General features: G+C 31.5%; 2 protein-coding genes across 2 annotated transcripts; one reads left to right on the plus strand and one right to left on the minus strand.

Moving 5' to 3' along the window:
* On the minus strand, nt 13,182-13,736 carry LOC105168654 (extensin-like). The gene has a single exon (XM_011088787.1). The coding sequence runs from the start codon at nt 13,734-13,736 to the stop codon at nt 13,182-13,184; it is 555 nt and encodes a 184-aa protein (XP_011087089.1).
* LOC105168269 (F-box protein At3g59000-like) lies at nt 15,111-17,119 on the plus strand. The gene has a single exon (XM_011088284.2). It carries the CDS (start codon nt 15,253-15,255, stop codon nt 16,912-16,914), a length of 1,662 nt encoding a protein of 553 aa, XP_011086586.1. The 5' UTR covers nt 15,111-15,252; the 3' UTR covers nt 16,915-17,119.

The raw sequence follows: 17,987 nt of genomic DNA on the forward strand, positions 1-17,987 counted from the left end.
TATGATTTGAACCCATAAATTCGTTGTAATGGATGAATTCGATGCATTACGGGCAATTTTTCGCATCCCCACATCACAGATAAGGTACTTCACTCATAGGGCACCTCTCTTTCTCAGGACAATTCTTGCAAGTTCGATTGCAACCCTCGTCGTCTTCGTGGCTCATAAGCCACTGAAACTTAGCTTTTGTTCGGAAGCTTTTGACCTCTGCTGACATATCTTGAAATTATGTCAACTGCTCTCTCGCCACATGTAATTCAATGGTCCCCCCCTCTTTATAAAAAAAGTGATTTGTGATAAGAAAAAATCAAATGATAATTTTAATATCATCATTACTAAAAACAATAAATAACACATGTTTATCAACGTCGCAGTGAATATAAAGTTGTTCCACAACAGAGTCATGGACATGTTACTGACTGTTTCTTATAATAATCTTATTCATAATTCTTGTAAATAATAATCATATTGTTATTGGATTAAAAATAAAATTCATGTCCACGAGTATTTAAAATTTCAAAAGCTATGTGTAGCTTCCAATATTAAGATACATTAAGTTCGTATTCCAATTACGTATCACTTCCCAAAAAAAAAAAATAGTGACAAAAGGAAAATTTGGTGATAATTTTAATATTGTCACTAATTATATATATTTTGTAACAAAAATTTTATTTGCCATAATAATAAATTTTATAATTTTAATAGTCATAATTATTTTGTGAAAGTTATCATAGCATAAGTTATTGACAAAAATATTATGCATAAAATTGTCACTAAACAACAATTAATAATAAACTTATTAATGGACATGCACTACCCAAATCCAAACTCATCATAATAGTCGACACTTAGACCTGGATCCATATCGGTATTGAATGGGTAAATCTAATACTCAAAAAGTTCATAAATATCTGTTTAATCTAAAAATAATTGAATTTTTAATTTTTTTTTATAAATATCGACTAAATTTACTTGTTATCTAAAATTTTTAAATTCTGTACATTGTTTATTAAATTATTTTCATGTATTGATATTTTGAGAAAAATTGTCAGAGTTATTTCATCTTTATTTTCATATTATTAACAACTTTGTATTAAGTTTCGGATAAAATTAATGTGAACAAAAACTGATAAGATTAATATATGGAACTGATAAAATTTATTTGAATTTCAATTGTAAAGAACTTATGAAACAGAAGTTTTTAAAATTAAAATATGATTTTCATACTTTTTGCCTATAGGTTCTTTAGTTTTTGTTTCTATCTCGAATTTACGTCGATTGTTTAATTGATTAGTAATGATCCATTATTTGAACAAAGTCAAAGACATTATATGCATCTCAATGATATTGAATTTACACTTGTAAAATTTTAAATAACTTTTAATTTATTTTATCGATCGCAAGTTCATAAGACCTTTTTAATAAATTAATTTAGTAATACATTTTGTGATGTCATTATAACGAAACATGTATAATTGTTGCATTCATTTTAATATGTATAAGACTCAATGGGTAAGACACATATTAGATCCAATTATTGTGGGTATAGAATGGGGTAAGACTCAATGGGTATTGTGCAGGCAGGGTTCGAATAAACCATATAAACAATAACTATGGGTATTTAATGGGTCCGAGTCCGAATCCGGGTCCAGGTAGGGTAATATTCACCCATCAACAGGGCTAATCAGTGACATGTATATCAGATAAGTAGTGATTATTTTTTTATTTTTTTATTTTTCTGATAGAAATGGTGAATACATAATTACGTCAATATAAATAAATTGCGCTAATTCATCTATTCCCAATAAGCTCATATTACAATAAATTGAGATTATAATAAACTTGTATTAAGTGAGATAAATATCTATACATTTGAAAGGACTCGAACCCATAATTTCAAACTTGTTCATGAACGTCAGTTAGATAATTTGAGGAGTTAGTTAGCACCATCCAAAATTATATATATATATATATATATATATATATACATATATAAATAATTTTGAGGGAAACCTGGTAGCATACAATGGATTTGAGAGCAAGCACACATGTTTTCAGACGTAACTTTCAAGTGATTACGGCATTGTTAAAGTTTAAGGGTTAAATACACTTTGCACTCTTAAATTATATATAAAATGTATTTATATTTTTGAACTATAAAATGTAATAAAATGGTCCCTCATTATATAAACTATTTTTTTTTTTGAAAATGCCCTTATTATTTACACCCCTAAAAATATATCTATTACGATCATTCTCCTAAATATAATCTAAATTATTCTAATTTTTTTATTTAAAATAAACACTACCCAAAATTTATAGTTTTTATAATGAGTATAGAATTTGTATAAACTCCATAAATTTATAATTCTTATATTTTTTACACAACTGGTAAAAAATTTACATAATTTTTGTCTGTGTTATTATATATATTGAACTTTTTTTAAAAGTAATTATTAATTAAAGAATTTACATAATTTTTGTCTGTGTTATTATATATATTGAACTTTTTTTAAAAGTAATTATTAATATAAATTTAAAATATTATTTTAAACGTATATATATATTGTAAAATATATAAATCTATAATATAATTAATACATAATGTTCTGTATTTTTTTAAGTAATGATATAATATATTTTTATTATGTGGATATGTAATTGAATAAAAATTTATAAAATATATAACATACTTTCTTCTATAATATCATATGCATTATGTATTGACACATATTTAAATGTACTTTTTAACATAATTTATTTACTTTGTAAAATATATTTGCTTATATTGAGCTTATAAATATTTTTTGTGTTCCTTAATTTATAAAAAAATTATAAATTATATATATTATTTCTAAAAAAAATATGAGTGAAATTTTAAATCACTAAACATAGTTTGGGGGAGATATTTTAATAAAATATCTTTTAGGAAGTAGAATAAAAAAATATAGGGATAAGTGAGAAGGGCATTTTTGTCTTATCAATGTCAAATTATTTTATCAGGAATCTTTTATATACAAAAATATTGACAAAATAATCCGGTAGGCACACAAAAGTCCGGCCATAGTGGACTATTGAGAGGAAAAGTGTATCAATATTCACTTGAATATCAATCAACAATGTACACTATTGATGGGTATATATATACCAAACAAGAGAGAGAAAAATAACTATCTCTAACAAATTGCCTATATGGAAAAACTACCTAACAGATTACAGGTAACAGTAACAAAAAACGAATAACGAAAAAACGAATAAATAGATCGCTATACAAGAGATCGCAGGTGAGATAGATGGTGGAGGTCATTGGTGAGATGAGATCGCTGGTATGATGGTGCTGATTGAGGTCGCTGGTGAGGTGAATGTTCAGATCGCTACAAATATAACTAAGAATAATGAAATAGGTTGTAATAAATTTACATAAAGTGGGATAAATATCCATATGTCTGGTAGAACTTGAACCATAACCTCAAATTTGTTCATGTGACCTCACCATTAACCATTATGCTAAGATATCATGAATACCTTTCTCTTCTTCGTTACGAGGGATTTTGTTGGATTTAATCCTATTGAAGCATGAAATTCTCATCAGTCGTCTCTAGGATGGGAAAATTGCACTTTTCGTCTCCTAACTTTTGAGATATGACAATTGGGCTAATTTAATTACGGGAATCTCAAATTGCATCCTATAGTTACTTTGAATCTCATATATGACCTTTTTGAGTAACTAAAATATCCTCAAATATATTTATTATTATTTTTTAACAGGATTACTCTCTTTTTCATCAATTTATTTCATCAATTATTTTGCACTTATGTATATTTAGAATTAATACATTTTATTTGTTTTGATCAACCATTTATTTTATTTTTTTTCTCTTTCATTTAATTGAATAAATATAATTTAATTTATGCATGCATATTGAATGTGCTTTCTTCGCTAGTACAAATAAAAATAATGAATGATCTTTTATTCCAATTTCACAAATACCCATCCCAATAAGACTAATTTTAAGTGATCATAGACGTAAAATAATTCTCCAAAATCATATAAATATTGATATCTTACATTTAATTATTTTTCACACATGTTTTTTTTCTTCCCTAAATTTACCAACCAAGTTCTTAACATATTTAATTCACAACCTAAACTTCATTTGTCCTCCCATTTTTGTGGACATAAATTTTCAAGATATATATATATATATATATATACTGAAGTAAAAGCAAAAAATTATTATTTTTAAACTAAATTAATTATAATTATAAATATCAAATACTTATATCTAATAATTATTGATAATTATAACAATCATATATTAATTATCAATACCAGATAAATAAATCTAATTAATACCTACTATTAAGGTAGAACAACAATTACGTACTATTTAAAGTAGAATAACATCTCATACATCATATTGATGGTGTTATTCGAACTCATGATCTCATAGTCATGGAGCCTCAACTTCGTTAAAATTTTCAAATATATATTAACGCAACTAGTGACAAAATTCATCAATAATGTTTTAACTTAATAATTAAAATTGATGTCACATAAATAAATTCGAAATCATAAATTTAAAACCCACGAGACATGTAATATTCATCTTAATAGTTATCTCAATATTAATATAATTACGTAATCACATTTCTATCACAATTTACTTTTGTTTGTGGGTAACAATAGAAAAAATTGAATGTGCATTGATTTGGAGCACATGAATGAATGTGTAAGGAGCAGACATTTGGTGGGAGGAGAGAGAGATGGGGTTTGTGTGCCGTCTTTCTTGTTTATGCTCGTGAACTTTTACTTCTCTCGTGAACTTGGAATTAATATGTATATATGTTTCATTCTGTGCAATATGAGTGTGACTTCATCACTTTTATAGTCCCTTCCTACTTTCTTATGCATAAGTTGGACGTAATGAATTCAAATTTTATTAAATATCTATTTATTTTATTACAAGAAAATTTACTATTAATTACGGTTTTATTGGTTATTATTATATGAGAATATTCGTTATTCAAATGCAAACTTTAAGGAATTGAACACTAAGTATTGTTATTATTATTATTTTTTGGGTATTAAACTGACCTATCTTACATAGGAATGACTAAAGAGCCATCATTATTGAAAAATAACTTAAATTGTAACTTTTCAGGAGAAACTTATGAAAACTTAAATCATTATTAACGTCCAAACCAATTAATCCATTTTGGGTATTTTTTTTCTCAAATTAAAAGAAAAAGGGTTATAATCATTGAAAACACCATAGAGTTTTTTTTTTGTTTTTTTTAACAAAAACCACCTAGAGGTGGGAAGAGCTTTTTAAAGTCCCATGTCCTTCTATATTAAAATGCACAAAATAGTTAAAGCGGGGAGAGCTACCTCCCTAGAATTTCTAGTAAAGCCATAAATAAGGAGTACGAAAACACCATAGAGTTACTTTCTTTTACTTGGCTTTTAAATGATCTGGACATCCAAACTTAGTTTGATTCTAATATTCTATCGCAATTAATATTAGAAGATATATATTGTACTTCACACATACATGGCGCTTACATAAAAGATTTTCTTAACTTTGCACATAACATAAATCTTGTAAATCTAGCACTATCATACAATGTATAATATTAAGTTTTAATTGATGCTAGCACACGTCCTACATCAGTTTCAATGATATACTTTATTAAGAATCAAATCATAAAGAAGTTAGTTTCTACCCCATATAGGCTAGAATAACTAGACCTACTATTTTATTACTTCTTTTGATCGAAATAGGCAGATCTTTCAACTTAGTTAGCTTAATTAATTCATTGAAAAAAGGAGCTCCATAGCAGCCTAGCATCTAGCTCAGAGCCTCCAAACTACACTGATAGTCACATTAGCTCATTAGTTTACTGATTTGGTTGTTTAGGTACAATTTTCCACACGCATATGTACGCACACACCAGCACCCTTTGCTTTGCTCGTTCACTTTGTGAACTGGCTAAAAGAGAAGCACAGAAACTCCCTGATCCCAAGAGGCAGTCTTGCTGTGCATTTCTATCGCCTTCAACGCAAACCCTTTTGGGGTTCGCATCTCAACTGCAGAATACATTTAGAGCTAGCAATATTTTGCTCATAAATATGGTATAGATCAAGTTGCAAGCCGTATCAATAATATAAATTAAAATTTGAAGCGAAAGTTGTATTTCTTTACTTATTTTCTTGATTATGCAACAAAAACAAGCATTACAAGTTGACATCGCGCTTTCCAAGTGCTTAAACAAATTGCCCCCTTTTTATGGTATTGGATGTTTTTATCATCACAAAGTACAAAGCAAATTTTTATAAATATGTGCAAATTGTTGCAGTTCACTTAACTGAGATGCAAATATAAATAGTTATTTTATCTAAACAACGTACATCGCACATACATATTAAGAAAATGTTTTACTATTTGATTGAAATTTTCTACTAAATCGAGAATATTAATTATGTATTATAGAAATATTTATGTGTTAGACAATAAATACAGAACATTAGAGTGAATACATATAGCATTTATAATTAAGCCCTCTGTTGAGTTAACTAGTTATAGCATTTTTTGATTCGTTGTTTAATTTACCATATCGTTCTTTATTTCATTGGCAGTTTCAATCCAAATATGAAGGAACTTTTGTAATTAGTTAGCTTGAAAATTCAAAATATTGGGCTAAATTTGGGGGGAAATTTTTAACTTGAGAAAATTTCTAGAAGTAAATTGCATAAAAATTTTGAGTGCAGTGGTAATTTTTGTTTAATTTGGTTGCACATTCAAGGATCAACCCCAAAATTCATATTATTTAAGCATTATTAAATTAGACATAAATTCAAAATATTATGAACTTTTATTTATAAAAAGGGATATATAACTTATATAAATAGGCAAACTTATCCAAGTAAAATTTTATAGTAAAATGCTATCTACTAAGCATTATCAAAATATTCTCTACATCAAACTAAATGAACATAATTCTCATGTTGTACATAATAGTACACAAATGCGATCTGTTGAACGCTCGATCACGTCCTATGGAAAGAACAAGAAATAAATTAGAACGCAACATATTTGACATATGTACTCCGATGACGAAAAACGAGGAATTATCTTTGTTCTAAAGTACAAGAAATGGAATGATTCCATACATTATAAATGACTAATACTTAAAAAATGACGGTAAATCAATATTATCAACCGTGATCAAATAAAATTAATGTAAAAAATATTAAGTTTTGATTAAAGTAATTAAACGATATTTGTCATAGTTGATATTTAGGTCTCGCCTGTAAGAACAAGATCTAATAGTTGTTGTGCAGCTATAATTAATTAATACTCATTTTTAACCACGACAAGACTTACGAAATCGTTATCTGTTTAGTTGAGGGAAAAAAGGACAAGACTATACGGGAGTTGTGTAAGAAGCGTATAGGCCATATATAAATTGTGATTCCAACAAGAAAGAGAGAATTGGGGGGTAGAGTTGGTTCACGGATCTTTCCAGAACTTGTGCTGACAGCAACACATAAATAAATAAATAAAACAAAGTTTCACAAGAACAAGAGTGTGTAGCTAGTCTACTGTCTGAATCCATAATGTTCCAGCATGAAGTGAAGATTTGGTGTTGTGGGTTGGGTTGGGTTGTTCAGCATGTGAAACTTCAGTTCCAGACAATTTCCAATTTCTGGTGTTGTTTCTATTATGTGTACACTTCAACAGCCATACATCAACAACAAAATTCCATTTTCCCCCTTGTCCTTTCTTTCCATATTTTTATTACCAATTTGTGAAATTTGTGGCCAATTGTTCAAACCCACATATATATATATATATATATATATAACCCTTATGGATTGCTCGTAAAAATTATGTGGGAAACTAATTAACTATAGTTGTGAGACGAATATTAATCGTTGGTTGTGCAGGTGCAGCACCAAAAAGTAATTAGAAACGATTAAAAATCATAATAAATATTTTGATCGTAATTAAAACCACAACAAATAATTGACGATAACCACGATACATTAGTGAATAATTCATTTTCTCGTAGTACTTATGAAGTTATTAGAGATGAAAAATATATATGTGTATATATAATTTTCTATCTTATTTTATATAGGAGAAATTATATTTTTCATTCCGTAACTTAAGGTGTTTTTACTTTTGATCCCATTTATTACGAGATTATCACTTTTGGATTCTGTAACTTTAAAAAAATAGCTGATTTGGTCCCATGATACCTTTTCGTTAGATGTTTAACCGAAAAGGCCAAGTGACCATTAAGTGCTTGGACCAAAAGTGTTACTTTTTTAAAGTTGTGGGATCAAAAGTGAGAATTTTATAACATATGGGACCAAAAGTAATTCTAATTGTCACATACTAAATATGGGATATTTTCCATTAAAATATATAATGTAAATATGTTATAAGACTAAAAGTATTACTTTTTAGAAATTACAGGATAAAAATAAGAATTATGTAATTAATGAGACCAAAAATAAAAAAAATTCTAAGTTATGGAACGAAAAATGTTATTTTCCCTTTTCACATATAATGCATAAATGCTTTTGGTATATATGGTAACTAATGTGATGTTGGATTGGATGGCAATAATTGAAGGTAAGGTGCAGTGTAGAGGCAGATGATGTATGTGTTGGAGTAAGGCAATTGTCAACATAGCAGTGCTGGCAATGACCCCCTGCAGCCACAAATTCAGGATACTGCTCTGTATGCTTTAAGCACACACGAATCTGTAATTTTATTTTATTCTTGAAAACTTATGTTAAATTAAAATCACTCTACCAATACCTTAATTAAAGACCTCCAACTACTATTAATTATTTATTTTATTTAAATTTATTGAGACATTGTTCAATTTAATGATTGCGGCTATATCTATCAACATATTTAGCCTCATTCTCACAAACATTATCAATTGTCCGTTCTCAACTATATAACCAGCTTAACTGTATATTTTCTATAAGATCCGCACTCGCGACATTTTTTAAATGAAAAATTAGTAATATGATGGATAAGTGATTAAATTCCATTCTTGCAACTTAGAAGAATGTAGGGTAGGTCCAACTTTTTCATGATTAATCCATATTAAATTCGTTCATGAATTTATGATGTGAGTTGTGAATATATTTGAAGGAACTACCAAACTAAAGGTATGTTCCATCGTATACTTTTAGTATAACCGATAAAGATGGATTACTGAGGGTTCGATTTCTTCGTCCAATATAAAATTAAGTTGCATTGGTGGGTAATTTCTAACTACTTCTATGACAGCCTATATTCTCAAGGACCGGCATGTGCTGGCCGTGCAGTGGCGATTAAGGTATATAGATGCACTAACCTATAACGCTAATTTAAGTATATACCACAGTATATACATATAGTACATCACAAAAGTAGTAGGTAGAGTGCGTGCGTATGGTAGTTGGTCTATGTATATGTAGTAATAAGACAGAATAGTATTAATTAAGGTTGTTGTTGCAGTCTATGATTGATCAAGTAGCATTTGTTCTGGTCCAGCATCAATTCCCGAGTGCCTAAAAATATTGTTGCATTTGGTAGTTGGTGCGAAAGGTTCCAATTCGTTCTTGCTCACAACCAACAATATGTTAAAAAATTAATCAAAAATAGATATGTTTTTATTGATTAGAGAATGGAATACATTAATTATTTTGATGAAAATATGGGCAAATTGGTTCGAGGGGACTCTTGCTCTAATATCAAATTCTGTAATTTATGTTTGTAAACTAGTTACCAAACTACTTCTGAAGTTCGTTTTATTCCTATCAAATAATTACAATAATATGTGTTGGACATTGATCCGATTCACGTCTCGGCTACACACGTCCGTTGGATGCGATAAAAACTATCTTAGAAGTTTTTAATTCATGTGGAATAGAGTATCGAGATTCTAGAGGTGGTTGCTACAAGTTCAAGAGGAGGCCCCATGTATGTAGCACTTTGTCCTGTATAACATTTAGCTTCTGACTCTACTTGGTGATCGATTATGATACCATTTGTCATGTTCTGGGCCCACAAGCCTGGTGGACATGAGAATTACCTTCAAACAAACAAAGTTCATTTTAAAATTCGACTACGAGCAACTCGTCGGGATATCTAATGAATGCATTTGAATATTTTGGTCAAAACTTACATAGTCCTATCTTATCAATTCATAATCCATATATGGGATAGAATATGAAAATTAGTTGAGTTTGTGAACGCATAGAATTTATAGTATCTCAATATCATATTGGGATAATAACCCATCTCGAATAAATCCTGTATTAGATAGAATTTTGTAAACTTGCAAGCCACTATATTAATGACAATTATATTTTTTTGCTTAAAAGTACTTAAAGTCTGTTTTATAAGCACAAAAAAGTATACCCATATAAATCAAGTAACTTCAGCAAAATCAAACTCTAGTAGCTCCAACACCATTATTGAAAACAGTGGACAATTCAATATCTCGTATATAAATATATATTGCATAAACATTATTTAATCCCTAATACACATAATATAAATCCAGTTAGCCTGTAATAAAAATACAATTACACACATATACAAACCAAACTCGTCTATAAATCCTTTCTTTAATTGTATCACGAACACATCCTTCTAAAGTGCCATTGAAATTATTTTTGTCCTTATATTGATGCTAATCATCCTCTTAAGGCGGCATTTATACCCACGAGATTTAATGGGACAGCCCCCTGGTTGGGGAACTTCTCACTTATTCTTACAATAGTACCACATCATAGATCAATTAATATTAAATGATTTCCTGTCTTAATTTGAGGTCATACAATCCCGGCTAGATCACACTAATCCTGTTGAAAAAGATAGTTTGTCGGCCGGACATGTATCATTCCCACAACCTAATGTGATTTTATTATACATGCTAATAATTCATACCAATATTTATATATGGATGTGACGTGCATTATTTTTTTCCATCTTGATTAGATGTTTTTAGCTCGAGCGTCGCAACTTACTCTTAAAAAATATCTCGTTGAAGAGAAAGTACCTTTGAGTTTATATATGTTAATCACTAGATTTTCCGTCTCTATCTAATATGGGATGATAATACACACTCATAAGTCTCCCAAACAAGGGATTTGGAAGGACACAACTTTTCTTCTGATAGACGATGCTAAATGATCTGGTGTGCGTTTTTTCATCTTATTACAACATATGTTCTTAGTATTATTCGTTTCAATTTAATTAAAAAGCGCATCGCCGGACATAGAATTATGTCCAGTGGGCTCATATTTTGTTATTAAGCCCAGTGGGAGTTTGACCCAAATTCCATTTGAACATAGAGAGTTGATCACCAGGTTCCTCTAAGGAAGCAGTTATTAAAAGTTTGTTGATAAGAAATATATAGTTGAATAGTACGTAATTGGCGTAATAATTAAAGAAAGAAGATGTAAGAAAACGAATAAATATGTCAAAAGGAACTCCACAAAGTCATTATTTATAGGATAATTACATTCTTCTTATAAGAAATTGATATAATTATATATAAATTTTATATAGTTTAGAAAATTATATCTAGCATCATTAAAATTTGCTTTCGTATAACAAATAAGTCCATTTGTTAGTTAAAATTCATTGAATCTGTTGATATTAATAAAAAAATAAATGAATAAAAATTCATATTTATCCTCGATTGACTGATTATTTACTTATTGTATGTCAAATATTTTTTTGGACTAAACTACCCTTATAACAATGAAAATATAACTCCTCACATACATCAACGCGTGAAGACGTATGAGGATAATTTGGTCATAAAATGATTTATTTGACCTACAATAAATCAGTTTTAACTTAATTAGAGATTCATCAGATTTTCTTTTTTCTGATTTTTTTAGGTAATATCAGAAAATTAGGTGAATTTTGACTAACGCAGGACTTATTTTCTAAATGAAAGCAAACCTCAGAAATGCTGGATATCATAATTTCAAACCACAAGAAGGTTTACGTGTAATTATAGCAAATTTTAGGAAGTAATGTACAATTATCCCTTAATTAATTACTACACGTTGTATTTAGTTGTAATTCGTACATAAATTAATTTTATGTTACAAGTAATAACAATTCAGGCCGTTTTTCTATTATTCGCTACGTTAGAAATCGTTGCTTCGTATGTGAAAATATACTTTTCTTCGATCTGTTTCTGAAAATTCGGATTACTCATAACTAAAACGCAATTTCATTACCCAATTATATAGCAAAATTTAACATGTAGTCATCGTATTCTGAAACTTTTCATACTGGATATATATATGCTAATACGTCATGCTAAATTAAAATATCAAAATTTTGCGAAAATTAAAATTTTCATCATGGTTAATCAACATTCCTTATAATTTTACGTATAGTCAAAATATTTAGTATAATTTTTTGCTGTAAGGAAAGATTTTGCCTCACTTGCAGAAACAAAGACTATTAGCCATTGCATTGATATCCTCAATAAGTTTTTACTTTAATCACGATAATTAAAAATAGTAAGAAAGTCATATTTTTTATAGTACGTGTATGGTGAACTATGCAAATTTTTGTGTATCTTTATGAATTTATTGCTCTTAAAACGGAAAAAATACAATTCACCCATATGTGATATGAGAAATTAATAAAAAATTCCCTGTGAATATAAAATTGCAAATATCCCTATCTAAATCATTGACAGGGGGTAATTTGCTTCATTTTTTGAAACACGTAGGGATAATTTACTAATTTTTTTTTTCACGAGAAATATTTGCTCATTTCACATGTCACATGTCAAATGGGTAAATTGCATTTAACCCCTCTTAATTTTTTTAACACATAACTCGACCAAAAAGAATAAAATACAAATATGCTCTATTATCCATACATGAGTTTTCCATTATAAATTAATAACTTTTAATTTCCTTCTATGTATTTCATTGATACTCTGCTTAAATTTTTGAAGTATAACTTCGAACTCGACATTTTTATTATAATTAATAATTAATTAATAGTCAGCATGGATATGTAATTAATACTCATGGAGGTTTTATTACTTCAAAATAATATTATTTCAAGAAAGATATAAAGACTACATGAGGGCTTCTTCAGAATTATCGAACATGTTAGAGAATACATTTACACGCTTTTCTTGTTTGCTTGCTTTTTTGCAGCCTTGCCTGCTGCTGTCTTCGGATGGTTAGCCGGCGGGGGAGCCTTTTTGGGAGCCAACGGTGGTGCCGGTCTGGTCGGCGGTTTTTGGTGGGTGGTGGCTGCTGATTTTGCCTTGGCAGCCGCCTTTGTCTTGGTTGTGTGAGTTTCAATTGATGGAGTTCCCTTCGCAGTGGGTTTCAGGTGGGCGGTTGCCGGTGCTTCTGACTTGGAAGTGGGTTTCAGGTGTGCGGTTGCCCGTGCTTTTGGCTTGGCAGTGGGTGTCGGGTGGTTGGCTGCAGGAGCTTCTGGCTTGGCAGTGGGTTTCACGTGGGTGGGTGGCGGCACTATGGGCCTCGGAGCCACCTTTGACTTGGTGGCGGAAGGCAGTGGCGCGGCCACTTTTGGTCGGGTAGGGGGCGGTGCATGCTTGGTGTGGTTGGTTGGGGTTGGTGGGTGTGCATGTCCAGTTTGAAGAAGCATTGAAGTAAAAGCTAGAAATAGAGCCAACTCCAAGAGAATGAAACCTGATATTGCTCCCATATTAATTTTTGGCATCTCTATACTGATTTGTCTGATTTTGGTTTTGTTATTGAGATGATCTGAGATGTACAGTACCAATTTATTTATAGGCACAATCAATATTATTATTACATGTGCTGTAGTAATTAAGGACTTGGTGCAGTTACATTTGCATCAATTACTAATTTCTAAACTTATGTACCGTTCTTTCTTAATTAATTACACCAACATATTTTATTTTATTTTTACTTTTAGTAATTAGATAATTTTTATTTTAATATAATATTTTTCGCTAATTATTCATAATGTTTATTGCACTTCACTATTTAATATTTATTCAATTAATTAAACTCATACATATAATTAAATTTAATAATTAATTATAAATTTAAAATTATATAATTAAAAAAATTAAGAACATTTTAGTAATTATAAACAAAATATTACAAATTTTGAAAAAAACACTGTTCCAAAAATCATTGCTAAAACAGTTATAAAAAAGTATGGCTAAATAGGAATAACCATTCTTAAATATATTCCAACTCAAACTAATGCATACACCACACTATGTCCCAATATCTCCTAAAATAGTTGTAAGAGAGCGTTGCAAATAAACAATCATCCGTGCATAATAGTATTCCAAAAATGTGCAGAATATAACCATCAATGACCATTCCTAAATATATCACCATCTTAAATAATAACAGATTCAAATTTCAGCCGAGCGTATTCCAAAATTATTTCAAAATTTTCATGAATTTATTTATACAACCATTCCAAAACTTATCCAATGTGTTCCAATCAATCAAATCAAATTTTCATATTCAAATACACTATTAATTAGGGACTATCAAGAATAATGTGGTACAATACCCGTTCCACTTTTAGGAACGATCGTGCATAAACCGTTTCTGATTTATAGTAACGCCGTCTATAACGACGGAACATAAATCGTTCCAAAATCCATTTCAAATTGATTTCTTCAATTTCCATCCATTCCAAAAAGCCACAAAAAAAATAAAATAAAATAAAAGCATTCCTAAATCCGCCTCAAATTCCGCATTTTGTAGTATTATATATAGTCACTGTTATCAATATAACATATATTGTTCAAATTAAGTATCAATTTTTTAATTTAATTTAAGTAAATTATATATTGATAATTAATGCATTAAAAAGGAAGTTACCAGATAGTTTTTGTTGACAAACCACCAAAAATAGAGTGAGAAGCAAAACAACATGACTCAAAATTTGTCACATTCAAAGTAGAGTATGTTTAAGTTAAGATCATGACTTTATTACAGTTACATGAAAAATTAACGAAGGAAAAAAAATTGAAAGGATGTGAAAAATGAGTGGAAAATGGTTTGGTGACAAACAACCAAAAATAGAGTGATTCCCACCTTCAAGGAGCACCCGCTACCTTAATAACATCAAGAACATGAATCCTTGTTCCTGTTCCTGTCCCCGGCAATTCCTCCATTCAAGTATGTAAGAAACAACAAATGATATATCAATACCTAGTAAAACCTCCCATATGGAGAAATCTTCGGATTTTGTTGTTGACACATACTTGCTGGATCTGCCCAATTGTTATCTCAACCGTAGGCCACGGTTCCATGCCCCACCGCTGCAGAACGTAGCCTGCCAGCCGCACAGCGCGTTCCACTATCGAAGCCTGGAAACAGGTGGAAAACAGCAAGAACAAGAACAAGAAAACGGTGCCAATGCCGGCGCTGACCTAGACAGGCTCTCCGCCCTCCCGGATATTATCTGCCAACACATCCTCTCGTTTCTCCCCGCCAAAGATGCAAGGAGGACGGCCCTTGTCTCCAGGCGGTGGCGTTACATGTGGTACGCCTGCGCTTCCTTCACATTCAACGAAAGGGAGTTCCACGGACGGCCCCCTCCTTTGCTGCAGTGGCAGTGCAGCAGGCAGAATTTCATCAGGTTTGTCGATGAGGCCCTGGAATTCCGAAAAATGTACTTCAATGATCTCAGCATCGAGAAATTCAAAGTGTCGATGAGGTTCGTTGAGGAGGTTAGTCCTTGTCTTGAGAAATGGATTGCTTTTGCATTGGAAAGAAATGTGAAGGAACTGAGCATCATTGCAGAGATGAAAGACTTGATTGCCGTTGCTGAATTCTTTCACCCCTTTAGAGTCCCTTATCTGTTGCCCCAGGCCGTGTTCACCACCAAATCAATTCAATGTTTGGAGATCGTCTTCTGCGATCTAAGCAACGTATCTGGAAGCTCGATCCACCTGCCTTTCCTCAGGAGCCTTGACATGATCAATGTTCATATGAATGACTCCATTTTCACAAGCATACTATCCGGAAGCCCTTTGCTCGAAAAGATAAATCTTTCGCTCGTATGTGGCCTGGAGAGAATTCACGTAACTGGCGAGAAACTAAAGATGCTGGTGGTTTTCAAGTGCTTACCTTTGGAAGAGGTCATTGTCAAAGCACCAAACATCGAGTCGTTCCTCTTCAGGGGAAAGAGACATAGTCTTGATAAAATTGATATTTCTTCCTGTCGAAAGCTGAAATTCTTGTGGCTGCAACGTGCCTCGAATCTAACTGATGACGCCCTGGAAAAAGTGGCCGCTCTGAATCTAAACCTGGAAGTAATGATCCTAAGCCACTGCTCTGCCTTAAAAAATGCGGTCGTCCACTCTCCAAACCTGTGGATGTTTGTTCTGTTTAAGTGCAAGCATTTGGCTCTGGTTAAGATCGAAGCTCCAAATCTACGTGCATTTGAGTACTCCGGCCACATGATCACCTTCTTGTCAGTGGTTTCATCACCTAAACTAGATGCCATAATCCACATGGACCGGCCGGAGATTTGCAGCCGTTGGTATGCAAAACTGAAGAACATGTGTTCAAGGTTCGACCACTGCAGGTCACTCTGGATCCGCTGTGAACACGACATCGACTTAATCATACCACACGAACTGAGAAAACCACTGCTTCCTCAACTCCAGGGCCTCACAGAGTTAAAGATTCACGTAAGAAATGGGACGCGATACCTGGCACAGCTTGAAGACGGGATTCGTTGGATCTTTCCAGGATTGAAGAATCTGTACGTGGAGTCTGATGGTTCAACGCACCATTTCCAGTATGCTGGCGCCATCGGAGACGTTGGACCAGCTTGGAGGAAATGCAGGGACTTTATCAAACAGGAAAACGATAGATTTTAGACAAGCATTATGATGTCTCAAACATAAACAGATATTGGTAATGTTTGTAACATGAAAATCTTACACGACACAAAACAAATGTTGGCAATGTTTGCAGCAAGAAATGCCAATGTTCCCAGCAGCCTTCTCGTTGATGCATCTGGCAGCAGGCAAATGCATGTTGTTTGATGAATTATATGAATTCCGTAACAACTTTACAAGACTATCTCCCTAAACTACTAATAATGTGTGTATAAATATTGGGTAAACTACAACAAGTTTCCATGAGATTTGGCATAATTTTTTAAACAACGAGAAGTGTTTGTAATTATGTCAAACCTCAGGGGAGGTTATTGTAATTTACCCTATAAAAATTTTCAACCCGACGAAAGCTTGATGTCACATAGTTGATAAAATTTAGGTGTTTAGTCGGGATCATCGATTTCTAGAGTGGTCGTGATGCTTCATTAACTACCGGTTTTTTTTTTTATAAGCGTTAGCTTGAGTATAGATTAATTGACAAATTCGCCATGCAACAAATCGTTCACTCTAGGGGTACATTAGAAGAGTCCCTCCAAGGTTAAGAGCAAGTCGGGCCAAAAGATGTGCAATAGAGTTGCCCGGCCTGAAAACAAAAGAGAAAGAGGCAAGACTCCAATTGAGCTGCAAGTGCAACAATGTCTAGAACTAAAGAACCAAATGCATAGCGGTAGGGATAACCAAGGGAGAGTTTGGAGAGAAGTGTAGTGCAATCCCCTTCGATTGTCACCTTTTGCCAGGATCTTCGACATGCCAAAAGGTTGCTTCTCGTGCAACAAAAGTCTCTCCCAAAAGTGTTGGGCCTCTTTTCTCAATGCGAAGTGAAAGCCATGACAAGCAAACACCACGAGAGTTCTGCACCACCCCAAGTCCTAGCGAATTCCCCCCTTCATTTAACTACTATATATAATTGTTGATACATCAGCAAACAAACTGTTGTTACCACTATAGTTGACAGTAAGTGTCTTAAAAATAAAGCATCCAACTCTTACCACAATTTTCTAATACACAACTACTACATATTCTAATTTTTCAATGCAGATTCAAATAATTTT

Source organism: Sesamum indicum, linkage group LG8 (assembly GCF_000512975.1).
Source record: "Sesamum indicum cultivar Zhongzhi No. 13 linkage group LG8, S_indicum_v1.0, whole genome shotgun sequence".
In the NCBI taxonomy this organism is placed as follows: domain Eukaryota; kingdom Viridiplantae; phylum Streptophyta; class Magnoliopsida; order Lamiales; family Pedaliaceae; genus Sesamum; species Sesamum indicum.